This window comes from Macrotis lagotis, chromosome 3 (genome assembly GCF_037893015.1).
Source record: "Macrotis lagotis isolate mMagLag1 chromosome 3, bilby.v1.9.chrom.fasta, whole genome shotgun sequence".
Taxonomy (NCBI): Eukaryota; Metazoa; Chordata; class Mammalia; order Peramelemorphia; family Peramelidae; genus Macrotis; species Macrotis lagotis.
The window spans coordinates 70,104,518-70,132,418 of NC_133660.1; the positions used below are offsets into that span (position 1 = coordinate 70,104,518).

The window sequence follows — 27,901 nt, forward strand, 5'->3', positions numbered from 1 at the left end:
TAGCATAGAGGGAAATACAGAATTAGTAATCTTAACTGTAAATGTAAATGGGATGAACTGCCCCATAAAATGGAAGTGGATAGCAGAATGGATTAAAAACCAGAATCCTACAACATGTTGTTTACAAGAAACACATTTGAAGCAGAAGGATACACACAGGGTAAAGATAAAAGGTTGGAGCAAAACATATTATGCCCTAGTTGAAGTAAAATCTGGAATTCTAATCTAGCAATTCTAATCTCAGACAAAGTAAGAGCAAAAATCAATCTCATTAAAAGGGATAAGGAAGGAAACTATATCTTCTTAAAAGACACCATTGGAAATGAAGCTTTATCAATACTAATATACTAATATTTTATCAATACTAATATACTTATAGCTTTCAGATTCTGAGAGGACAAGTTGAGTGAATTACAAGAAGAAATAGCCAGCAAAACTTTAATAATGGGAGACCTCAACCCCCCCTTCTCAGAACTAGATAAATCTAACAACAAAATAAACAAGAAGGAAGTTAAGGTCAATGATATCTTAGAAAACTTAGATATGATAGACCTGGAGAAAACTCAAAGGGGACAGTAAAGAATATACTTTTTTCTTGGCACCCTCACCAAAATTGACCATGTACTAGGATACAAAAAATCGTAAAATCAAATTCAGAAAGGCAGAAATAATAAATACACACTTCTCAGATCATGATGCAATAAATTTTACATGTAATAAAGGGTCAGGGAAAGATAAACCAAGGACTAATTGGAAATTAAATAATGGGTAGATCAAACAGCAAAAATAGAAATAATCAATTATATCCACAAAAATGATAATGAGACATCATGCCAAAAAAGAGATAATTTGGAGCTATTTTGCCAAACTGTATGCCAATAAAATTGGACAACTTGAGTGAAATGGATGAATATTTACAAAAATGCAAACTGCCCAGATTAATAGAAGAAGAAATAAATTACTTAACCCAATTTCAGAAAAAAGAAATTGAAGAAACCATTAATAAAATCCCTAAAAAAGTCTTCAGGTCCAGATGGATTTACAAGTGAATTCTAGCAAACATTTGAGGAACAATTATTTTATTTTTATTTTTAGGTTTTTTCCCAAGGCAAATGGGGTTAAGTGGCTTGCCCAAGGCCACACAGCTAGGTCAATATTAAGTGTCTGAGACCGGATTTGAACCCAGGTACTCCTGACTCCAGGGCTGGTACTCTATCCACTGCGCCACCTAGCCGCCCCTTGAGGAACAATTAATTCTACATAAACTATTTTTTAAAAAGGAAAGGGAGTTCTGCCAAACTCCTTTTATGATACCAACATTGTGCTGATACCTAAACTAGGAAGAACCAAAACAGAAAAAATTATAGACCAATCTCCCTAATGAATATTAATGCAAAAATCTTAAATAAAATTTTAGCAATGAGACTACAGCAAATTATTACTTGGTTAATACACCATGATCAGGTTTAATACTAGGATTTATGCCAGTCAGGTAGGGATAGTTCAACATTAGGAAAACACCCAACATAATTAAAAATATCAACAGTAAAACCAATAGAAACCATATGATTATCTCAATAGATGCTGAAAAAAGCCTTTAATAAAATACAACATCCATTCCTATTAAAAACACTAGAACATATAGGAATAAATCCTTAAAGCAATAAATTATATCTAAAACCATCAGCTAATATTATATTTAATGGGAATAAGCTCGGGACATTTCCAATAAATTCAGGGCTAAAACAAGGATGTCCATTATCATCTTTACTATTTAATATAGTATTAGAAATGCTAGTAATAGCAATAAAAGAAGAAAAAGAAATTGAAGGAATCAAAATAGGCAATGAGGAAGCAAAACTTGCACTCTTTTCAGATGATATGATGGTATACCTAGAGAACCAAGAAAATCATCCAAAAAACTCCTTGAAACAATTAGAAATTCAACAAAGTAGCAGGATATAAAATAAACCCACATAAATCATCAGCATGTCTATATATCAACAACAAAGCCCAAGAACAACAGATAGAGAAATTCCTTTTAAAATAACTGTAGATAACATTAAATACTTGGGAATCTGCCTCTCAAGACAAACCCTGAAATTGTATGAACACAATTATAGAGGTCTTTTCACCCAAATAAAGTCAGTTCTAAATAATTGGAGAAATGTCAAATGCTCATGGTTAGGTTGAGCTAATACAATAAAAATGAAAATTCTACCCAAATTAAATGAGTATTCAGTGCCAATCAAACTACCAAAAAATACTTTACCAAGCTGGAAAAAATAGTAGCAAAATTTATCTGGAGTAACAGAAGGGCAAGAATAACAAGGGAACTGATGAAAAAATATGAAGGAAGGTAGCCTAGCTCTACCAGATCTAAAACTATACTATAAAGCAGCAGTCATTAAAACTGCCTGGTACTGGTTAAAAAATAGAGTAATGGAGGGATGGATAGGTGGCGCAGTGGATAGAGTACCAGCCCTGGAGTCAGGAGTACCTGAGTTCAAATCTGACCTCAGACACTTCATAATTACCTAGCTGTGTGGCCTTGGGCAAGCCACTTAACCCCATTTGCCTTGCAGAAACTAAAAAAAAAAAAATAGAGTAATGGATCAGTGAATTAGAATAATTTCAAAAGAAAACACGGTAAATGACTATAGCAATCTACTATTTGGCAAAGCCAAAGACATCAGCCTCTTGATAAGAATTCACTACTTCACAAATTGTTGGGAAAACTGGAAAAATGTATGGCAAAAACTCGGCATCTCACACCCTATATCAAAATAAGGTCAAAATGAGTTTTGGGGGCGGCTAGGTGGCGTAGTGGATAAAGCACCGGCCTCGGGAGTCAGGAGTACCTGGATTCAAATCTGGTCTCAGACACTTAAAAAAAATTACCTAGCTGTGTGGCCTTGGGCAAGCTACTTAACCCCATTTGCCTTGCAAAAACCTAAAAAAAAAAAATGAGTTTTGGATTTAGACAAAAAGAGCAATCCCATAGATAAATTAATAGACCAAAAAATGTTCTATCTATCTGATCTATGGAAAAGGGACAAATTTATGACAAACAAAAATTAGAGCACATTATAAACTGCAAAATGAATTATTTTGACTATATTAAATTAAAAAGGTTTTGCACTAATAAAATCAATGCTGTCAAAAATTATAAGAAAAGTGGAAAACTGGGAAACAATTGTCACAACCATGAGTTCTGATAAACGTCTCTTTTCTAAAATAGAGAGAATTGCATCAAATTTATAAGGTCACAAGTCATTCGCCAAAAGATAAATGGTCAAAGGTTGTGAACAGTCAGTTTTCAAATGAAGAAATTAAAACTATATACAAGCATGTGAAAAAATGCTTCAAATCACTATTGATTAGAGAAATGCAGATTAAAACAGCAATGAGGTATCTCCCACCTTTTAGATTAGCCCAGATGAGGAAAAAAAGAAGGTGATGTTGGAGAGATTGTGGGAGGATTAGGACATTGATGCATTCCTGGTGGAGTTGTGAATGGATCCAACCCAGAACAGATTGGCCCAGCAATTCCAATTCAAGAACTATATCCAGAAGAAATTTAAAAAAAAAATGGAAAAAGCCCTACATGTTCCAAAATATTCATAGTAGCCCTTTCCAATTTCCAAAGAATTGGAAATTGAGGGATTCCCATCAATTGGGGAATGACTAAACAAGCTATGGTACATGAGTACTATGGAACATTATTATTCTATGAGAAACAATAAGTGGTTGGACTCTAGAGAAGCATAGAATGACTTATGCTGAGCAAAGGGAGTAGAGCCAAGAGAAAAATTTACACATCAACATTATGAGATGAACAACCTTGATGGAAGCAACCCCTCTCATCAGTCCAGAGAGCTAGGACAATCTTTTTTTTTTTGTTTTGTTTTGTTTTAATAAAAGAAAAATTTTACTTATTATGAATTTTACAATTTTCCCCCTATTCTTGTTTCCCTTCCCTCATACCCCACAGAAGGCAATCTCTTGGTCTTTACATTGTTTCCATGGTATACATTGATCTCAGTTGAATGTGATAAGAGAGAAATCATATACTTTTTTTTTAAGTTTTTTTGCAAGGCAATGGGGTTAAGTGGCTTGCCCAAGGCCACACAGCTAGGTAATTATGAAGTGTCTGAGGCCGGATTTGAACCCACGTACTCCTGACTCCAGGGCCGGTGCTCTGTCCACTGCGCCACCCAAGATTGAGAGTTCTTGAAGGTGAAAAAAAAATTCTCGGGGGGTGGCTAGGTGGCGCAGTGGACAGAGCACCGGCCCTGGAGTCAGGAGTACGTGGGTTCAAATCCGGCCTCAGACACTTCATAATTACCTAGCTGTGTGGCCTTGGGCAAGCCACTTAACCCCATTGCCTTGCAAAAAACCAAAAAAAAAAAAAACAAAAAACAAACAAAAAACCAAAAGAAATCATATATTTTTTAAGTTTTTATTTATTTTTATTAAAGATATTATTTGAGTTTTACAATTTCCCCCCATCTTACTCCCCCCCCCCCGCCAGGAAAGCAATCTGTCAGTCTTTACTTTGTTTCCATGTTGTACATTGATCCAAATTGAGTGTGATGAGAGAGAAATCCTATCCTTAAGAGACAAAAAGTCTAAGAGATAACAAGATAAGACAATCAGATATCTGCTTTTTTTCCTAAATTAAAGGGAATAGTCCTTGAACTTTGTTTAAACTCCAGGCTCTTTATGTGGATACAGATGGCACTCTCCTTTGCAGACAGCTCAAAATTGCTCCCTATTGTTGCACTGATGGAATGAAGGAGTCCATCAACGTTGATCATTGTTCCCATGTTGCCCTTAGGGTATACTCAGCATCAGTTAATGCAAATCCCTCTAGGCATCCCTGAATTTCTGTCCCTCCTGGTTTCTAATAGAACAATAGTGTTCCATGACATACATATACCACAGTTTGCTAAGCCATTCCCCAATTGAAGGACATTTACTTGATTTCCACATCTTTGCTACCACCAACAGGGCTGCTATAAATATTTTTGTACAAGTGATGTGTTTACCCTTTTTCATCATCTCTTCAGGGTATAGACCCAGTAGTGGCATTGCTGGGTCAAAGGGCATGCTCATTTTTGTTGCCCTTTGGGTGTAGTTCCAAATCTCTCTCCAGAAAGGTTGGATGAGTTCACAGCTCCACCAATAATGTAATGATTTCCCACAACCCTTCCAACAATGATTATTGTCCTTTCTGGTCATATTGGCCAGTCTTAGAGGTGTGAGGTGGTACATTAGGGATTTAATTTGCATTTCTCTAATAATTAATAATTTAGAGCAATTTTTCACATGGCTATGGATTGCTTTGATCTCCTCATCTGTAAATTGCCTTTGCATATCCTTTGACCATATGTCAAAAGGCTTTTTGTTTAAAAAATATGACTCAGTTCTCTGTATAGTTTAGAAATGAGTCCTTTGTCAGAATCATTAGTTGTAAAGATTGTTTCCCAATTTACTACATTCCTTTTGATTTTGGTTACAGTGGTTTTATCTGTGCAAAAACTTCTTAATTTAATGTAATCGAAATCATCTAATTGGTTTTTAGTGATGTTCTCCAACTCTTCCTTAGTCATAAACTGCTCCCCTTTCCATAGATCTGACAGGTAAACTAGTCCTTGATCTTCTGATTTGCTTATAGTATTGTTTTTTGTGTCTAAATCCTGTAACCATTTGGATCTTATCTTGGTAAAGGGTGTTAGGTGTTGGTCTAATCTAAGTTTCTTCCATACTAACTTCCAATTTTCCCAGTAGTTTTTTTTATCAAAGAGAGTTTTCATCCCAATAGCCGGACTCTTTGGGTTTATCAAACAGCAGATTACTATAATCGTCTCCTGCTTTTGCGCCTAGTCTGTTCCACTGGTCCACCACTCTATTTCTTAGCCAATACCAAAGAGTTTTGGTGACTGATGCTTTATAGTATAATTTTAGATCAGGTAGGGCTAAGCCCCCTTCTTTTGCACTTTTTTTATTAAATTCCTGTAAATTCTTGACTTTTTATTTTTCCATATGAATTTACTTACAATTTTTTCTAACTCATTAAAGTAATTTTTTGAAATTTTGATTGGTGGGGCATTTAGTTTAGTTTTGGTAGAATTGTCATTTTTATTATATTAGCTCTACCTATCCATGAGCAGTTGATATTTGCCTAGTTATTTAAATCTGATTTAATTTGTATGAGAAGTGTTCTATAATTGTTTTCAAAAAGTTTCTGAGTCTGTCTTGGCAAATAGCCTCGCAGGTATTTTATACTGTCTGAGGTTTCTTTGAATGGGAAGAGAAATCATATTCATAAGGAAGAAAAATAACATATAAGAGATAGCAAAATTACATAATAAGCTAATGGGTTTTTTTTAAAAATTAAAGGTAATAGTCTTTGATCTTTGTTCAAACTCCACAATTCTTTCTCTGGATACAGATGGTATTCTCCATCGCAGATACCCCAAAATCATACCTGATTGTTGTACTGATGGAATGAGAGAGTCCATCAAGGTTGATCATCACCCCTATGTTGCTTTTAGGGTGTACAGTGTTCTGGTTCTGCTCATCTTGCTCAGCATCAGTTCATGCAAATCCTTCCAGGCTTCCCTGAATTCCTGTCCCTCCTGGTTTCTAATAGAACAATAGTGTTCCATGACATACATATATCATAGTTTGTTAAGCCATTCCCTAATTGAAAGACATTCACTTAATTTCCAATTCTTTCCCCTCCACAAACCTGGCTGCTATGAATATTTTTGTACAAGTGATGTTTTTACCCTTTTTCATCATCTCTCCAAGGTATAGACCCAGTAGTGGTATTGCTGGATCAAAGAGTACACACATTTTTGTTGCCCTTTGGCGTAATTCCAAATTATTCTCCAGAAAGGTTAGATGAGTTCACAGCTCCACCAATATTGTATTAGTACAGAACAACCATTTCTGAAAGATTATGGACTATATGATTCCCAACCAGAGGAAGAAAAATAAAACAAAACACACAGAGAAAACACCCCTACCAAATCTGATGAACACTTTATCAAAATTATCTCTTATGTATCTCTCTCCCATAATCCTAATTCCTCTTGCCAAAAATTACTAATTTGTATTATACTAATTGTAAATATGTTTATCAAAAGATGTATGTAAAATACTAATATGAATGTTCCCAACTCGCGGAGGGGTGGGGTGAAGGAAAACTTTGTAACTTGGAAATATATATATATATACATATATATATACATATATATATATATATATGTATATATATATGTATATATATATATATATATATACACATATACAAATGTATGAAAATAAATAAATTTAAAAAAATAAAATAAAACAGGGTTTTTTTTCCCCCTTCCCATGACTAGTAAAGCCTACTGGAACCCATATTTTAATTATTTGAAGAATCAGCTTCAATAATTGTTATTGTGTAACAGTGTGTGGATTTTGTTGTTTTGTAGGCTACTTTTCTTGGAGAAATAAAAGGAATGGTTCGTGGTTTATCCAGTCACTTTGTGCAATGCTGAAACAATATGCTCACAAGTTTGAGATTATGCAAATCCTCACTCGAGTCAATCGGAAAGTTGCCACAGAGTTTGAATCTTATTCCTTTGACTCTGAACTCCATGCAAAGAAGCAGGTGCCATGTATTATGTCCATGCTTACTAAAGAACTATATTTTTCCCCCAAGACAATTCATGCATTTTAATTTGTATGCCAAATCAGTGAATGATAGGTCTGAGGATTATATTTCCTTGATAAATTATTGTACATCTTGAGCCTAATATAGTACAGTGGTGAGTGGGTTTTGAAGGTTTGGGAGCTAATTAGAAGTTAATATACTGACTTTGTAAAGAAAAAAAAATGGATAATGGAATTTGTTATCAGAAAAAACTACTGTATCTTCATAACTTCAAAAAATAATTGAAATTTAGGGAATACTGTTTTTTTTAGTGACTAATATCATGGGATTATGGAAAAATTAACACATTTAAAATATGTTTTTACTTAACCATGCATAGTAGCATGGCATAATGAGTTAAAAAATGGCCTTGGAGTCAGGAAGATCTGGTCTACAGCACTGTTACCCCAGTCAAGGTACTTGACCTTTCAGTAGCCTAGTCAATGAGGGCTATAAATTTTAGATTTTTTTTTAGGTTTTTGCAAGGCAAATGGGGTTAAGTGGCTTGCCCAAGGCCACACAGCTAGGTAAATTATTAAGTGTCTGAGACCAGATTTGAACCCAGGTACTCTTGACTCCAGGGCTGGTGCTATATTCACTGCACCACCTAGCCGCCCTATAAGTTTTAGATTACTTAAGATCAGCATAAATGAAATGACTTTCCATTTTGGGAGTTCTTCTATGAATACGTGAAATCTTTCATTGTAACCTGGATTTTTTATGAATTTATATGTATGCATTCAGTATTTTGTCACATGATAAATAATACATGATGATTTTTTGGACCTTCTGCCAAATCGAGATATTACTGAAGACTACCTGAGGAAGGCTTTTACTTGCAAAATTCATATCTGGAAATAAATAAGGGAAACCTATAGTTGAAGTTTTCTTAAAATACATATAATTCCATTCTTAATTTTTGAACTCATAGGAGGCTAGGTTTTTTTAAAAGCTATCAAATAAAACTTATTTGAATGTTAAATTTAGAAGTCATTGAGCCAAAGACTTGATCTCCTTTCCAAGTCAAGGAACATGGCTGCCACTTTAGAATATGAACTTAATTTGCAAAGTCTCGTAGAGATGATGGTAGAAGATTGTAAGCCAAATATGATGACGGGAAATTTTAATTTGAAGAAAACCTGTTATTTCCCAACCTGGAGCTCTTATAATTCCTTTATTTGCCTTTTTAAAGAACCTTTTAAGTTAAATTTGCTTGTAGCCACAACTCCCTTTTGTTTTCTGATTTTATTGATAACAAGCATTGATTTCTCTAGCATTTTCTTCATCACCATTTCTTAATGTGTATTAATCTTTTGTCAAGAGAGAATAATTTCATGCAAATTAAAGCTTCTCTGAGGTACCACCTCACACCTCTCAGATTGGGCAATATGACCAGGAAGGATAATGATCATTGTTGGAAGGGTTATGGGAAATCTGGGACACTATTGCTGTTGGTGGAGCTGTGAACTCATCTAACCTTTCTGGAGAGCTATTTGGAACTACACCCAAAGGGCAACAAAAATGTACATACCCTTTGACCCAGCAATACTACTACTGGGTCTATACTCTGAAGAGATGATGAAAAAGGGTAAAAACATCACTTGTACAAAAATATTTATAGCAGTCCTGTTTGTGGTGGCAAAGAATTGGAAATCATTAAATGTCCTTCAATTGGGGAGTGGCTTAGCAAACTGTGGTATATGTATGTCATGGAACACTATCGTTTTATTAGAAACCAGGAGGGACAGGATTTCAGGGATGCCTGGAGGGATTTGCATGAACCGATGCTGAGTGAGATGAGCAGAACCAGAAAAACACTGTATACCCTAACAGGAACATGGGAGTGATGATCTTTGAAGGACTTTGAAGGACTCGCTCATTCCAACAATCGGGAGCAGTTTTGGGCTGTCTGCAAAGGAGAGTGCCATCTGTATCCAGATAAGGAGCTGTGGAGTTTGAACAAAGTTCAAGGACTATTCCCTTTAATTTAGAAAAAAAACATATCTTATTGTCTGATCTTGTCTTAGACTTCTTGTATCTTCTTTAAGTATATGATTTCTCTCTCATTACACTCAATTTGGATCAATGTACAACATGGAAACAAAGTAAAGACTGACAGATTGCTTTCCATGGGGATGGGGTCAGGGGAGGGAAGTAAGATTGGGGGGAAAATTGTAAAACTCAAATAATATCTTTAATAAAAATAAATTTTAAAAAGAGAATAATTTCAGCATACAAAACAAATTCATAAAAGGAAAAATAATATTTCAACATAAAATAATCTAATCTAGTTGAGAAAGTTCTCTCTAAAATAGCTTCAAAAAATCATCTGGGAGTCAATCTAGTAAGTCACATTCAAAACCTAAATGGATCCAATTACAAATGCTTTTAACTGACAAAAAGAAAGAAAGAAAAGAGAACTTAGATAACCAAAGACAGATTCAGTGGTATTGCTGGGGCATGCCAATAAACAACAAATGGCAATCCTACTTGTAAATTTATAGACTTGATGCTATACCAATAAAACACTGAGCTAAACAATTTAAATATATTCAATAGAAAGAACTTAGGATCTAGAATATTAAGGGAAATAAATAATGAGGAAAAATGAGGATGAAAGAAAAATCAAGCAATTCCAAACCTCATATTGTAAAGTAGTAATCATTAAAACAATTTGCCATTAGTTAAAGAATAAATCAGTGGAACAGGTTAGAGAAGGAAGAATCATAAATAATTGAATTTAATACAGCATTTGATAAGCCTGAAAACATCTCTAATGAGAAGTGTTGGGAATACTGTGAAGCAATTTGGCAGAAATTAGAGTTGTATAAACATTTTCATGTGCCACAATAAATTAAAAATAGATAAATGACCTGTAGTATAAGTCTTATCATAAAAAATTAGAAGATAATTAGATCAGGTATCTTTTACAGCTATGGCTAAGGGGCAAATTTTCAGCTAAATAAAAGACAGGTGTTTACAAATGATAACACAGATAATTTAAACTACATGAAATTGGAAGACTTATGCAACTAGAACAAGAAGAGGAGAAACAGAAGACTAAGGGGAAAAAACCTAACATCTCTGAATAGGTTTTGATATGAAAGATATTTAGACAACTTACAGACACAAAAGCCAAAAATCATTGCCCAATATATAAGTGATAAAGGGATCTGAAGGAGAAAGAATTCCAAGTGATTAAAAATATGAAAGAACACTACAATGTAACAATAATAGAAATGCAAATAAAATAAATGGTTATATAATAGATGTCTATCAGTTGGGAATGATTCACCAAATCATGGACCATGAATGTAACAATATCATTGTCTTGTAGGAAACAACAAGCATTATGAATATAAAGAAGCAATGAAAGACCTATAGAAATTAATGCCTAGATTCTTTTTTGTTGGTTACCAGAAAAGTTATATTGCAAATATCCTGTCATAATAATTTTGGCAGCTAGGTGGCCCAGTGGATAGAGTTCTGGACTTGGAATAAATGTGATTTATCTTCATGAGTTCAAATCTGTCCTTTGTGGGCAGTTTACTGAAGAAGAAAATGGTAAACCATTCTGTTATCTCTACCAACAAAAGAGTAGACATGAGTTAAATTTCTCAACAACAACAATAACAAATCATAATCATTTTCCAATAGAAAAAATGCCCAGAAATAAAAAAAAAATCACAAGAATAAAGATGATCCTTGGATTTTTATGGCATTTCTTTTCATCACATTTTACCACATTGTTTGGAATTTAGGTCACACTTATTCCAAATCTAGCTTATATAAAATATGACTGTGGATTGGCATTGAATGTTTTATAATAATTAGTTTTCATTTTAAATGTTATGCCTATGAATTTTTGTTCCTTCTAAAAGCCTATATTTTTATTAATCCAGTACATAAAATACCATTATCTAAATTTCAAATAGAAATATAAATTTCAAATCAAGTATAAAGACATCAAACTACAGTTAGATCAGGGATAATATCTTCATTAGCAAAAAGGAGATTTGTTCCTGTGGATGAGAAGGGGGTAATTTACAGTAATGAGGATTATCCCAATGTGGTTGTAGTGGAAAGACTGTTGATCTCAGAATTAGGTTCAAGTGGGTTCCCATTCCCTATGTGAACTTTGGGCAAGGGCTTTGGTTTTCTCATCTCTTACATAAGGAGAATGAATTTGCGTGTCATCCTTGCACAGGGGCCATACTAATCTTCTCTGTATCATTCCAATTTTAGTATATGTGCTGTCAAAGCGAGCATTTAAATGAGAAGAATGGAAGATACCAGGTAGATTGACCATTCTGTTTTTCTAAAATGTCATGGGTTGTAGGACCCAAGGCAAATTAACATTCTGTACATTTTGTCCTCTTCCTGCCATATCATCACTACTTTTGTTTGTACTCTAGTGAAATCAGGCTTAAAAATCACCATCAAAACAGAGAAAGAAAATTAGAGCAATAGATATTGATGCAAAATGGATGATTTTAGATGTAATAATTTTGTGTTGTTTTTTTGCTAGGCTATGGAATTAAGTGATTTGCCCAAGGTGACTCAGGTAATTATTAAGTGAGTTTGGATTTTAATTCAGGTCCTCCTGACTCCAGGGCCAGTGCTCTATCCACTAGAAACAGAGGTTAGGGATGAATGTATTTTTCCTTCAGTATCTATCTAAAACCATTAGTAATGAGATAAAGTATGAAATAAGAATGCCCATTTTCATCCCTGTTATTCAGTATTGTATTAGAAATCTTAACTTTAGCAATAAGAAAAGGAAAAAATTGAATGAATTGGAATAGGCAATGAGGAAACAAAACTCTTTGCCAATGATATGATATATATATATATATATATATTTATACATATATGTTTTATATATATATGTATATACTTAGTGAATCCTAGAACATCAACTAAGAAACTACTTGAAACAATTAGCAACTTTAGTAATGTTGCAGGATATAAAATAAGCCTGCATAATTCATCAGTATTTTTATATATTACCAACAAAGCCCAACATTAAGAGATAAAAAGAGAAGTTCCATTTAAAGTAACTAGATGATACAAAAAAAAAGACTCACATAAAGTAATTGTAAACAACATAAAATATTTTGGAATCTACCTGGCAAGACAAACCAATAAACCATATAAAAATTACCAAACACTTTTCACACAAATATAGTCAGATCTATATTGGAATACATAATTGGAAAAGTGTTAATTGGTCATGGGAAGACTGAGATAATATAATTAAAAACGACAATTTCACCTAAATTATAAAGTGCAATGCCAATCAAACTACCAAAAATATTTACAGTTAGAAAAAAAATAGTAACAAACTTCATTTGGAGAACCAAAAGGTCAAGAATATCAAGGGAGCTAATAAAAAAAAAAATGCAAAAGTGGTCTAATCTATCCAGATCTAAAAAAATTGTTATATTGGTTAAGGGATAGAGTGGTGGATCAGTGGAATAGATTAGGTACAAAAGAAACAACAGTAAATGACTATAGTAATCTACTGTTTGATAAACTTTAGCTTCTTGGCTAGGAACTCAATATTTGATAAAAATTGCTGAGGAAAACTGGAAAAGAATATGGCAGAAATTAGGCATAGATCAACATCTCACACCCTATACCAAGATAAGGTCAAAATGGGAGCTGGATTTAGACATAAAAGGTGATATCATAAGCCAAATAGGAGGATAAGAATTATATCTGTTGGATCTATGAAAAGGGGAGGAGTTTATTACCAAAGAAGAGATAGAGAACATTATAAAATGTAAAATGGATAATTTTGATTACATTAAATTAAAAGAATTTTTGCACAAATAAAACCAATGTAACTAAGCTTAGAAGGAATACAGAAAATTGGAAAACAATTTTTACAGCTAGTATTTGTGATAAAAGACTTTTTTCTAAAATATATAGATCACTGAGTCAAATTTATAAGACTACAAGTCAGTGGTAAATTGATAAATGGTCAAAAGATATGAAAAGGTAGTTTTCAGATGAAGAAATTAAAGATATTTATAATCACATAAAATATTCCAAATCATTATTTATTAGAGAAATGAAAATTAAAATAATTGTGAATTCCCTCCCACCTCATACTAATCAGATTGACCAATATGACAAAAAAGGAAGGCGATCAATGTTGGAGAGGATATGGGCAAACTGGTACACTACTGCATTGTTGGTGGAGTTATGAACTGATCTAACCTTTCTGGAGAGCAACTATGCTCAAAGCTGTACATACTCTTTAATCCTGTAGTACCATTTCTAGGTCTGTATCCCAGAGAGATCACAAAAAAGACCCATATGTACAAAATATTTATAGCAGCTCTCTTTGAAATGGCAAAAAATTGGAAATTAAGGAGATGCCCAAAAATTAGGGATTGGCTGAACAAAATATGGTATAGGAATGTGACAGAATACTATTGTTCAATAAGAAATCATGAAAAGTTAGGCTTCAGAAAAATGTAGGAAGACTTACATGAACTGATGCTGAGTGAAGTGAGCAGAACCTGGAAAACATTGTACATTTAAATAGCATCATTGTGTGATAATAAAATGTGATGAACTTAGCTTTCTTTAGCAGTACAAAGACAATTCTTAAAAGGACTTGGTGATAGAAAATAATATCCACATCCAAGGTGGAGTTTGAATGCAGACCAAAGCATACGATTTTTAATTTTAAAAATTTGTTTTATGTATGCCCAAATGGCAACAAAAGTGTGCATACTCTTTGATCCAGCAATACCACCACTGGGTCTATACTCTGAAGAGATGATGAAAAAGGGTAAAATCATCACTTGTACAAAAATATTCATAGCTGCCCAAGTTTGTGTTGGCAAAAATTTGGAAATCAAGTAAATGGCCTCCAATTGGGACAACAAACTGTGGTATATGTATGTCATGGAACACTTGTTCTATTAGAAACCAGGAGGGATTGGAATTCAGGGAAGCCTGGAAGGATTTGCATGAACTGATGCTGAGCAAGATGAGTTGAACCAGAAAAACATTGTACACCCTAACAGCAATATCGGGGTGATGATCAACCTTGATGGACTTGCTCATTCCATCAGTGCAACAATCAGGGACAATTTGGGGCTGTCAGCAATGGAGTAGTATTCAATACCATCTGTAGCCAGAGAAAGAATTGTGGAGTTTAAACAAAGACCAAAGATTATTACCTTTAGTTTTGGGGGAAAAAACCTGATATCTTATTGTCTGATCTTGCTATCTCTTATACTTTATGCTTCTTCCATAAGGATGTGATTTCTCTTTCATCACATTCAATTTGGATCAATGTATACCATGGAAACAATGTAAAGACTGACAAATTGCCTTCTGTGTGGGGAGAGAAGTAAGATTGGGGGGAAATTGTAAAATTCAAAATAAATAAACTCTTTATAATTCAAAAAAATTGTTTTATGCTTTATGTTTTTACTCACTCATAGTTTTTTAATTCCTTTTTGTTCTGATTCATCTTTCAAAATATGACTAATATGGAAATATGTTTAACATCATTATATATGTATAGCATATTAGATTGTTCATTATCAAGGGGAGTAGGTAGTGAAAGGAGAAGGAGAAAAATGTGGAACTCAAAATGTTACAAAAAAGGTGAATGTTGAAAACTATCTGCATATAGTTGGAATAATAAATTTAAATAAAAAATAAAAAATGAAAACACTAAGAAAGCATATGAATAAACGGAACTTTTCTTTAAAGAAATCACTAAAAGCAGCTCTAAAGAAAAAAAGGCACAAGAGCATTTGTGTAAAGACAGGAAAATGCTGCTGAGTTTGCTTTGGTGAGGAGAAGAAAATTTATAGACTTATTGCAAGTATATGATCGAACTTTTAAAAAGAATCACCTGGTTTCATTCTTTTCTAAGACTGCCTCCTTGAACCAGGATTAAACTACTCACCTATGCAACATCTAAGGATTCCCTAAAGAACAATGTATAAACATTTTCACTTTTATTGAGGTCTTAAGTTACATATGAAATTTGTAATTAATATGTATTTGTTAGAAAGTAACAAAATCAATATGAAATCGCCTCAACAGATGTGGGCATAGTAACCAACTCATGTCTGCCACCAGGTGTCACTATAGATCATAAAACTATTGATAATGATAATTACCCAAAGCAATTGTAGTTTATTACCAGATAATTTTCTCCATTTTACATATGAAAAACCTGAACCAGAGAGAGAGAGAGGCTAAGTGACTTGCTCAAGGTAACACAGCTAGTAAGTGTCTGAGGACACATTTGGATCAATCTTCCTGATTTTGGCTCTTTGTTTTGAGCCATCTTTTTACCTCAAATAAAACTCCTTTGTTTATCATTGAAAACCCTTCACAATCTAGCTCCAAACTACCCTTTCAGATTTATTACATATTACTTGTTCATGCCCTTCATTCTGTAGTTCAGTCAAACAACCTTTCAGAATACAATCTTCTACATCTCATGTATGTACACTATTGTCTTCCATGTCATTCCAGCACATATCACTTCGGCCTGAACTTGGTCTAGTTGAACCATTCTTTCCATCTTTATTTTCTGTACTTTGCCATTGTTCAGTTATTTCAGGTATATTCAACTTTTTGTGACTCCATTTGGGTTTCTTGGCAAAGATATTGGAGTGAGGGGCTGCTAGGTGGTGTGGTAGATAGAGCACCTACCCTGAAGTTGAGGATCTGGGTTCAAATCCATCCTCAGATACTTGATATTTACATAGCTATGTGACCTTGGACATGTCAATCCCAGTGCCTCTAAATTAAAAAAAAGATCCTGGAGTGATTTGCCATTTTCTTCTCTAGTTCATTTTACAGATGTGTAAACTGAGGCAAAACAGGATTAAGTGACTTGCTCAGGATCACACAGCTAACACAGCTACTTGCTACTACACCACCTAGCTGCTCCATTTCTTGTATTATTATGTCTTATTCACTGTTGAGTTCAGTGTAGACTGGCAGATCAAATTGTTGTAAATTGTCTCACAGATGGAGAAAAGAAATTTGGGCAGATGTTTTACAATTTTCTCCTTTTTGTTGTCCTTTCAGTTTTATCCTTAGATGATCTCAAGATTACCTACTTTAATTGGACTTCTTGCCAAACTTTACCTAAAATAATTTTTCTAATCTGGAAAGAATTCCATGATCTGTTATAAAATGAAATCTATTGTGTATAAGGTAACAGTAATATTGAAGGATGATTAGCTTAAATGACTTAACTTTTCTCAGCAATGCAGATAACCCTGAAGGACTTATAGTTTTTTTAGGTTTTTAGGTTTTTGTTTTTTTTTTTCAAGGCAAACGGGGTTAAGTGGCCTGCCCAAGGCCACACAGCTAGGTAATTATTAAGTGTCTGAGACTGGATTTGAACCCAGGTACTCCTGACTCCAGGGCCAGTGCTTTATCCACTGTGCCACCTAGCTACCCCCAATTTTTTTTTTTTAGTTTTTTGCAAGGCAGTGTAGTTAAGTGGCTTGCTCAAGGGCACACAGCTAGGTAATTATTAAGTGTCTGAGGCTGGATTTGAACCCAGGTACTCCTGACTCCAGGGCCGGTGCTTTATCCACTGCACTACCTAGCCGCACCCCTGAAGGACTTATGATGAAGAATGCTATCCATCCCCAAAGAGCTGATAGTGTTCAGAATATAGATTGAAGCATTCTTTTTTTTTTAACTTTATTTTTCTTGAGATTTCTTTTTTTGGGAGAAGAGTTTATGTGATTTTTTCCCCCATAACATGACTTGTATGGAGATGTTTTACATGACATTTAGATTACATTTATAATATATATCAAATTGTTTGTTTTCTCAGTTGAAGGGTAGGGAAGGAGGAAGGGAGAGAATTTGGAACTCAGAGTTTTAAAAATGAAAGTAAACATTGTATTTATATGTAACTAGAAAAATAATGTGCTAAACAAATACATTTTTAAAAAAGAATGTTAAATGCAAATAAAGAAAATAGATTTAGGAAAAATATAGGTTAAGAGGAAACAAAATTATGATTTTTACATATAAGTTGATATAGTCTTAGAGAACCCCTAGAGGTTAAGTAAAAAATTTATTAATTAAAACAAAGTGGCAAAGTTTCAAGAAATAAAATAAAAGTTTTTCTTCCTACTATATATTTCTGTTGAATGAAGCAGTAAATTGAAGAATCTTTCATGACTTTCCTCTATAAGATTTGTTATGCTTTATTGATATGCATGAACCTCTTTTTGAATTTCTGGATATACTGCACTCCTATCTTCTCTTGGAATTGAACCCCTTATATCAGTGAAAAACAGTTTTACTATAATGTGAATAACTACATGTGCAATATGTTTGTTTCCTGCTTCTGCCAAGATAATTCAGGTTTGTTTACTTATTTGTTCTCTGGGACCAAGATTAGTTATTATAATTATTCATTTTTCAGTTTTATTTTATGGTTCTGTTTATTCACATTATTAGAGTCAAATTATATGTATTGTTCTTATGTTTTTACTCATATCATTCTACCTCAGTTCACACAACTCTTCCCACATTTTTCTGAGTTTTTCTTAGAGCTTATTGTGGCATCCAAAGCAAAAGAAGATTGAAAGTGGAAATCTTTTTAGAGATGAATTTTATAATAAGAGAAGACTAATGTCTCAGAGATGAAGTTTATGATCCTATATACATGCACATTTATAAAACAGGATCAAAGTACATGGCTTCCTACATTCTGGTTTGTATCTACTATGGTCATCCCTTATAAGAAAGGAAGATGGGGAAATCATGGACTGACTGGAATGAACTTGGTGGTAGTGTCTGAATTCTATTCATGGTAATGAAGCCATCTATGCATGATCCCTCCAACATCGACTGTTCTAAAATCATTTCCACTTTACTGGGTTTAAGGTAAAAATCTCTGAGTTTGTTTTTTTTTATTGGTGATTTGGAGCATTATTTCAAATGGTTGACATATGGTGTGTAATTCCTCAATTGATAAATGGTCAAAGGTTATGAATAGGCAATTTTAAGATGAAGAAATCTAAGCTATGTATAGTCATATGAAAAAATTCTCCAAATCATATTTGTCACATTGGCTTAATATGACAAAAAGGGAAAATGACAAATGTTGGAGGAGTCATGGAAAAAGTATGACAATGATGCATTATAAATAGAGTTGTGAATTGGTCCAACAGTTCTGGAAAGTAATTTGGAAATATTCTCAAGGGGTTATGAAACTGTCTATCCTTTGGCCCAGTAATAACACTTTACTAGAGTGCTATATCCCAAAGAGTTTTTTTTAAAGGGAAAAGAACCTATTTGTGCAAAAATATTTATAGCAGCTCTTTCTGTGGCAACAAAGAACTATAAATTGAGGGGATGTTCTTCCATTGAGGAATGACTGAAGAAATTGTGGTATATGGTTGTAACTGAATATACTTTTGTGCTAATAAGAAATGAAGAGCAGGATGATTTCAGAAAAGCAATGAAAGACTTACATGAATTGATGCAAAGTGAAATGAGCAGGGGAAAATGCATTTTTTAAAAATGTCCTGTAATTTGGGGGCAGCTAGGTGGTGTAGTGGATAGAGCACTGGCCCTGGAGTCAGGAGTATCTGAGTTAAATTCCAGCCTTAGACACTTAATATAAAATTACCTAGCTGTGTGGCCTTGAGCAAGCCGCTTAACCCCATTTGCCTTGCAAAAACCTAAAAAAAAGATTGTCCTGTAATTCTTTTGATAACTGTTTGTTCATTTTCCTTAACTATTCGCCTGCCTTTTTAAAAGTTTCTTGTTAATTTTATTTTGTTTTTATATTTTTCAAAATATTTTTTAAGTTCCTTTTTTTAAAATGTTGAATTCCACAACCTTTCCCCCAATCTTACTTACCACCCCTCCACCCCCCCACAGAAGTCAGTCCTATTCTTTACATTGTTTCCACAGTATACATTGATCCAAGTTGAATGTGATGAGAGAGAAATCATATCCTAAAGGTCTCTGTTCAAATTCCACCTTTCTTTATACATTAATAAAATATTCTTTTTTAAGAGCAAACATAATACCCCTCCCCCACAAAAATATAAAACCTCATGAGAAATAAAGTAAAAGAAAGAGAAAAAAATGTATTTCAGTCTGTGTTCTGATACCATCAGATCTATTTTGGGTGGATCATATTCTTCATCCTAAGTCCATCACAGAAGCCCCCTCCATACTTTTCCACAGTTGCTGCCTCTGTAACTCCTTCCTTCCATTCCTCCCCACTACCATATACTATATTCTCTCTCTCCCTTCACTCTATCCATTTTCCAAAATGTGCTGTAGGGCAGCCAAGTGGTGCAGTGGGAATGCATCCAGCCCATGGTCCCAGACAGGCCACCCAATCCTAGCACCTTACAAAAAGTAAAAAAGATAGTGCATTATATCTGACTATTATCTCTCATGATCTACCTTTTCTTCCATTATCCACATCCCCCCCTTCCCCCTTCTCTCCTCCTTACTCCAGATGTCTATACCTTATTGAGTGTGTATAATGTTTCCTCTCTGAGCCATTTTCTGATGAGTGAAGGTTCCCTCATTCCCCCTCATCTTCCCCCCTTCCATATCATTGCAAGAGCTCATTGCAAAAAAAAATGTCTTTTATATGAAGTATCCTAGCCTATTACACCTCTCCTTTCTCTTACTCACAGTATATTTCCCTTTTAGCCATTGATTTCATTTTTACAGTATCTTATATCTTCAAATTCAGCTCTCTCCTATGCTTCATCTATAAAAGCTCCTTCTACCTGCTACCAAATGAGGAGGCTCATACGAGTATTATCACGATCATCTTCTATGAAGGAATACATGCAGTTCATCATCATTAAGTCCCTCATAATCTACCCTTCTCCTCTGCTCTTTATGCTTCACCTGAGTCTTATACTGAAGGTCAAACTTTTTGTTCTGCGCTGGTCGTTTCAACAGGAACATTTGAAATTCCCGTTTCACTCAAAGTTCATCTTTTCCCCTGGAAGAGGATGTTCAGTTTTGCTGGGTAGTTGATTCTTGGTTGTAAACCAATATCTTTTGCCTTCTGGAATATTATATTCCAAACCCTATGAGTCCTTTAATGTAGTTGCTGCTAAATCCTGTGTGATCCTGACTGCAGCTTCATGATATTTGAATTGTGTCCTGGCTACTTGTAATATTTTCTCTTTGACTTGAGAATTCTGGAACTTGGCTGTAATATTCCTGGGGGTTGGGTTATTTATTTATTTTTGGCTCTCTTTCCAGGGGAGATCAGTGGATTCTTTCAATTTCTATTTTGCCCTCTACTTCTAGGATATCAGGGCAATTTTCCTGTAGGAATTCTTTTAAAATGAGGACAAGGCTCTTTTCCTGATCATAATTCACAGGTGTCCCAATAATTTTTAAATTATCTTGCCTGAATCTCTTTTCCAGAACAGTTTTTTTCAATGTGTTTTACATTTTCTTCTAATTTTTCATTCTTTTGCTGTTGAAGTATTGTGTCTTGATTGCTTCTAAAGTCATCAGCTTCCTTTAGCTCCATTCTATATATGAAGGATTTGTTTTCCTCAGAGAGCTTTCTTATCTCCTTTTCCATCTGGCCAATTCTGCTTTTTAAAGCATTCTTCTCCTCAATAATTTTTTAAACTGTTTTATCCATTTGACCTAAGCTGGTTTTTAACGTGTTATTTTCTTTAGTATTTTTTTTTGGATCTCCTTGACTAAGCTGCTGACTTTTTTTCATGTTTTTCCTGCATCTCTTTCATTTCTTTTCCCAATTTTTCTTCTATCTCCCCTCACTTGATTTTCAAAATCTTTTTTGAGCTTTGTCATAGCCTGAGCCCAACTTCCACTTTTCTTGGAGTCTTTAGATGCAGAAACTTGTACTTCTTCATCTTCAGATTGAGTATTTTGATCCTCTTTGGGGTCATAGAAAAAGTATTTGTCAATGGTCTGGTTCCTCTTTTTTCTGTTTACTCATTTCCCCAGCCTGTGCCTGGTTTTGGGGTGCTTCCTGAGCTTTTGCATATTATTGGGATACCCCTCCCCACAAGGACCTCAGCATGTGAGGCATTGACTGCTCTCCTGGTCTGTGAATGACCATAAGCTTACCCCTCTGCCATGGGACTGTGGGGGTGTCCCTGTTCTATAGGGGTGCCTAGACTGAGATCAGGATCTGAATGTGGTCAGGGCCCCAGAGTCCTGATCCAGGGATAGAGGACAGACCTCAGAAGTCTCTCTACACCCCTACCTGTGATAGGCTAAGCACTCAGGGTATAGTTGCCTGGAGGTTCCTGCTTGCTGGCTCCTGCTTTCCTGGATCCGGTCATGCTGATTGGTGTGACCATGCTGACCATGCTGAATGCTGCAACTGCCCTGAGGGCCTGGGCTTCTGGCTCGCTCTGGCAGAGGTCTCCTGTTGATCCTCCAAGTTTTGTCAGGTGCTCCCCAGGGTGCAGGTCAGGAAATGCTTCTGCTGCTGAGAGCCATGGCTTCTAGGTGCTCTGGGACTGTTCCTGGGAGGCTGAAGTTTCTTCACTCTGGTGGGCCACCTCCTAACCCCATAGAACAGAGGTTTTCCATTATTTTCCAGATTACCTTGGGCTGGAGAATTGCCTCACTGGATCTTTCTGTGGACTCTAGCTCTCAAAAATTTAGTTAGAGCCATAATTTTAAGATTTTTGAAATATTTTGGAGAGAGCACCTAGGAGAGACTCTTCTCCTGCTGCCATCTTGGCTCTGCCCCCATATTCACCTGCCTTTTAATATTTCTAGGCATTGTTCATTTATGCTTTTATAATTTCCTAAGTTTGGCTTCATTTGATTAGCTTAGATCATATTCTTTCAGATTTTCTATGTTCAATAGTATGAAAATATAGCACTTGGTTATATTTAGAACATCCTTCTTAAATCATTCTTTATAAGACTGCAATTTCAAATCTGTCCCTTTATTGTTTTAGTTTTTTAATATCAAATAAATAGTATGACCAGCAGATGTCACTGTATATATGAAAAGATTTAAAGTCCCAAAGGAGGAAAAAGGGGAAAGGGGAGAAATCTCAGGACAAGATTCTCACTTGTCAGTAAGTGTCAGTGTGGAGAGAGGTTTGGCTAGGAGCATTTTTCCATCTTCCTTTTCAGGGTTTTATGGGAATTGATTCTTTTTGATCACATCTAGGTCTCCTACCATGGGAAATGTCTGAAGGTGCAAAATTCCCCTGCCCCCACCTGCCTCCCTATCTCGAGTATAGCACAAGAGTGTGTTAGACATTATTCCAAGTGATCTATAGATAAATGTATTTGGTTTTTGAGGTTTTCAGTGTGGGTTAGGGATACCAATTCCTCGTGACATTTTCTTTTTCCCTGTGAAGTTAGAAATCAGACAAATATATAAGATTAATTACATTTGTAAAAGTTCTGAGCCCCCAGGTGATCTTTAGTTCCCAGATTGGCAGAAAGACTTCCTAGTTGGCTACATTCTGCAGATACTAATTCAAGACTTAAATAAACTTTATCTGATAAAATCATCATTAAAATTTAAACAGTCTGGCCAGTTGCATAGTAGATAAAGCACTGGGTCTGAAATCAGAAAGAACTGAGTTTAAGTGTGACCTCAGACACTAGCTGTGTGACCCTGGGCAAATCACTTAATCCTGTTTGCCTCAGTTTCCTCATGTGTAAAACAAGCTGGAGAAAAAAATGGCAAATCATTCAATCTTTGCCACAAAAACCCCAATAGGGTCACAGAGTTGGGCACGACTGAAACATGATCAAATAACAACAAAGCAAATTTAAAGGAATAGAAAAATACTTAGTAGTAAATAATACTGCTTATTTGCATGTGGCAAAGGAAGAAGCAGAGAGTGGAGTAGATTCACCATTGTTCTCGTAGATTCTTGACTGAACATAGTTCAATGACTCACTATTGGATTCTCTCTCCATCACTGTCTTAAGTTTAGACAATCCACAGAACAATCAAGCCCTAAGCTTAAAAAATTTAACAGACAGTTCTCTAGAGACACTTTGAGTTGTCTCCAACACATTTCTGGCTGCTACTTATGGAGAACACATATGACATCAAGGAAACTTCCTGGTCCCTGAACAGAGGACAGCCTGCAGCTGGGCTTCATTAATCAGGGTTTTGGAAGCTGACTCAGTACAGTTGAGAAGGAGTAAAAGGCATTGTGTCAAAGCACCAGATCGAGTTTTCTGAATTAATTTCTTTGAATCACATTCCAAACACTAAGTCCTGGAAACCCTGACTCGAGACTATTTCTTTGTCTTAGCTAAGAATGCTCTTCTTCTATCAGTTTTTGAAGCTAGCCCTTGGAATCGATCCTGCAGTGTTCCTTCCCCTCTGCTCCTATCTCCGTAGATGTAAATATATCATCTACACACAACACTCAGCCTTGGCATGCACTATTAATTTCTCATTTCTTACACTGCATCCTTGCCAAGCAATATATAATGTACACAGAACATGAAAGTATGCTAAGAATCATGCATTTAAATGTTTATGATGCACTGGAAATAGAAGAAGCCACTTAACCTGTGTTTCAGTTCTTCATCTGACAAATGAGATATGATGGTACAACCTACATCTCCAGGTTGTTGTGAGGATCAAATAAGAGATTTGTCAAGTTCTTTGCAAACTTTAAAATGCTATATAAACGCTGTCATCATCATCCTTATTATTCCTCATGGTCATGCTGAGTATTGCTAAAAGACTAAGCACTATGCCATAGAGAGAAGAAAGCTCCACAAGCACTGAGATTTTTGGAAAGCTCAGCTTCTCCAAAACATCCTGAACAGCATTTATTTGGGAATGTGGTGCCCATGTGATGCCAAACTTCAGAAGAAAAGATCTGCAAGGGCTGCTAGGTGGCACGGTGGATAGAGCACCAGCCCTGGAGTCAGGAGGACCTGAGTTCAAATTCAGCCTCAGACACTTAATAATTGCCTAGCTGTGTGACCTTGGACAAATCACTTAACCCCATTGCCTTAAATTATAAAAAATTTTAAAAAGAAAAGGTTTGCAGAGCATCATGATGCCCAGCCTATACTGCATATCCATTAACATGCATTTATTAAATATCTACTGTATTGTAGACACTGCTAGGAACTGAGGATACAAAGAAAAACTCAAGAGTTCACATTCTGTTGAAATGTCAGTGAAAATGGAACATGGCAGAGAGGACAGGAACATATATCCCTCTTAAACAAAGTCAGCTTGTACTTGTTAGAAGGTTTACTAACCTTCTAAGGATAAATTGGGATCATTGAGGAAGAAAACCTTGATTTACATTCATCAGCTGCACAGTTAGATCAGCTTGTGTGTGCTAATGGGTGATCATGGAATTATCCAAGTGAGTTGAAAGCAAATATGACAATTGCCAAGTTGAACAGGCAGAAGAGGTTCAGGGACTTTCTTCAGTGTACTGTCTAGCAATGGATGCCAAATGGATTTAGATGAGGATTATATACCAAGTTTTTAAACAGAGTGGAAGAAAACCTACATCCAATCATCCAAGTTTTTCCAAATATCTGGATGTTTGGTATTATGCAGCTACAAAATATCTCTAAGAGTGACTGCATTTTTTTTCAGATTTCATCAGTCTTTTCAGCATATACATAATGAAAAATGATATGTGCTGCCAAATTTCTCATCTTGCAGTTATTTGAGAATGAATAGTATTGAGCAAAGAGCTCATCTCTCAATCCCTCAAAATCTCTGGGTATCCCTAGTATTTTTTCCAACAACTATATAAGTGTAGTGTATTCAGAGTATTTGGAAGAAAAGTGCCCTGTGAATCACAGAAGTGCCAGTGTGTGTGTGGTTACACAAGGAATCAGGAGACCTGCCTCAGGAAAGGGAAGAGGTGTAGTGTAAACAGAGGTTTACACTTTGTACTGAAACAATAAACAATACCTGCTAGGGAGTGATGGAAGGGCTGTCTCTCAGGTATTGATAATAAAAATAGCAAGAAAATATGTACATACTACATATCTATAGTACTTTAAGGTTTGCAAAATACTTTACAAATATTGGTTCATTTTAAGCTCCCTAAAACTGTGGAGTGGGGCGGCTAGGTGGCTCAGTGGATAAAGCACCGGTCCTGAATCAGGAGTACTTGGGTTCAAATCTGTTCTCAAACACTTAATAATTACTTAGCTGTGTGGCCTTGGGCAAGCCACTTAACCCCATTTGCCTTGCAAAAAAAAAATCTTAAAAAAAAACTGTGGAGCTAGGGGTCACCAATACCCCCATTTTACAGATGAAGTAACTAAACAACTTGCCCAGAGTAACACAGGTGTCAAGTGTCTGCAACAGGATTTGAATTTCAGTTTATCTAACCCCTGGTCCAAAGCTCAATCTTCTATGGCAGGTAGCTGTGTTGGCCCTAAGTACAAATATAGTCGCTCTCACTCTCTAATCCCTCCTAGAGTTCAAATACTGATCAAGAAATAAAACTTGGGAAAAGATTGATTCCTATGCCGGTCAGGGGTTGGCTTCCCCCACTCCTGTTGTTTGCCATGTGTTTGTCAGAGCATATTTGCTCAGAACCTTGGCCCTAGAAAATCATGATTACTATAGTGGTGGGGCATGTCCATTCCAAGGACATGAATCTCTTTGGTTATTGTTGCATGGCTTCTGATTCATGTTTTCCTGGTCCTGGAGGGGTATCACTTATCTTATGTATGGCTATATCCCTTGTAGACAGTATTCCAAGTTCTCTGTTTACTCAGGATAGAAGATCTTAAACTTTTTAGTGTCAGGTTACATTTGCACTCCTAAAACTTGCTTATGCTTATAAATTTATATTAGAATTTAAAACTATTTAAATTGTAAAATTTATTTTTAATTCATTTAAAAATAACATTAAATTAAATATTACATATGAACATGAATCATATTTTAATGAAAAAGAATTTAATGAGAAGAGTAGCATTGTTTTTTATCTGTTTTTGCAAATCTTTTTAAAGTCTGATTTAACAAACAATAATTGGATTCTTATATCTGCTTGTGCATACAATCTGTTGCAAGATATTGTTTTGGTTAAAATATGAGAAAAAAATTTGACCTTACACATACAGTAGGAAAAGGAAGGAGAATTTTAGTAGACAAATAACTTCTTAGAATAAATAACTTCTTAGTGTTTCAGAGACTTCCAGGAATCCACAGACCACACTTTGAAAAACACTAATCTATATGTCTATGTGTAGTCATACATATGCATGTACACACATATATATGTGTATATTTACAATAGTGTATTGTAATGTAATAAAACATATATATACACATATATTTTATATATATATTTTTTCACAAATGCTCTTTGCCTCATTCAGTAGTTATATCTGCAAAACTAATAATAATAATGATGATTATGATGATGATGATACCTGCCTCCTTTTCCTCTCAGGGAAGCTATGACAACCAAACAAAAAAAGGGATGTGAAAGTACTTTTGAAAGTATAATATTCTATTAAAAACATCTATTTCTATTATTTTAATTAAAATCTATTATATATTAAAATTTATTATATACATCTAGATTATTTGCACTGCAGATTATCTGTCAGAAAGCATCCGGTGCTGCCCAGATGACATGTCATCTGTGGCATCAAGGCCATGGGCCCATGTCCCTTGGCAAGTTTCCTTATCAGGAAGATTATTCATGGTCATCATTGTTATGAACCTAATGTAATTCATCTAGAAGGATATCTATTGATATACTTATTAGAATTGATATTCACTATATAATTAGTCAGATCAATCTACACTAATTAATAACTCTTGTTTATACCATGTTATAAAATTTTATAAAGAACTTTCATGACAGTAACCTTGAGGTACAGCAAAAAATTTTTTCATCCTAGAAGGAAAATGTAACATTGTGGCATTGACTTGACCAGGGTCAAATAGCTAGGAAGTGTCAGATCTAGGAAAGGAACCCAGGTCTCACCCCTAACTCCAAATCCAGGGCTCATTCCTTAAGTCACTGACTGATGAATTCATGATTTCATTGGTGCAGATACTTCTACCAAGGGAAATACCATCACCTCTACCTTCACATATGGAATACTTAGCTGTGCTTGTTTTTTCTTTTTTAAATTTTTTTAATTCAATTTTTTTACTTATGGAATAAAACAAGCTTTTACATAACACAGTATAATTAAAAAAGATGA

The 27,901-nt window shown here is 34.9% G+C and overlaps 1 protein-coding gene and 1 pseudogene across 1 annotated transcript in view; one reads left to right on the plus strand and one right to left on the minus strand.

The window, feature by feature from the left end:
* The window catches only part of LOC141517643 (caspase-3-like), a 41,973-nt gene extending 15,469 nt beyond the window's left edge, over positions 1-26,504 (plus strand). Inside the window, exon 7 of the mRNA XM_074228895.1 lies at positions 7,488-26,504. Within this exon, the coding sequence (XP_074084996.1) occupies positions 7,488-7,735 (248 nt within the window). The 3' untranslated portion in view covers positions 7,736-26,504. The remainder of the gene's footprint in view (positions 1-7,487) is intronic.
* On the minus strand, positions 11,878-11,977 carry LOC141519717 (U6 spliceosomal RNA; annotated as a pseudogene).
* Positions 26,505-27,901: the final 1,397 nt, after the last annotated feature.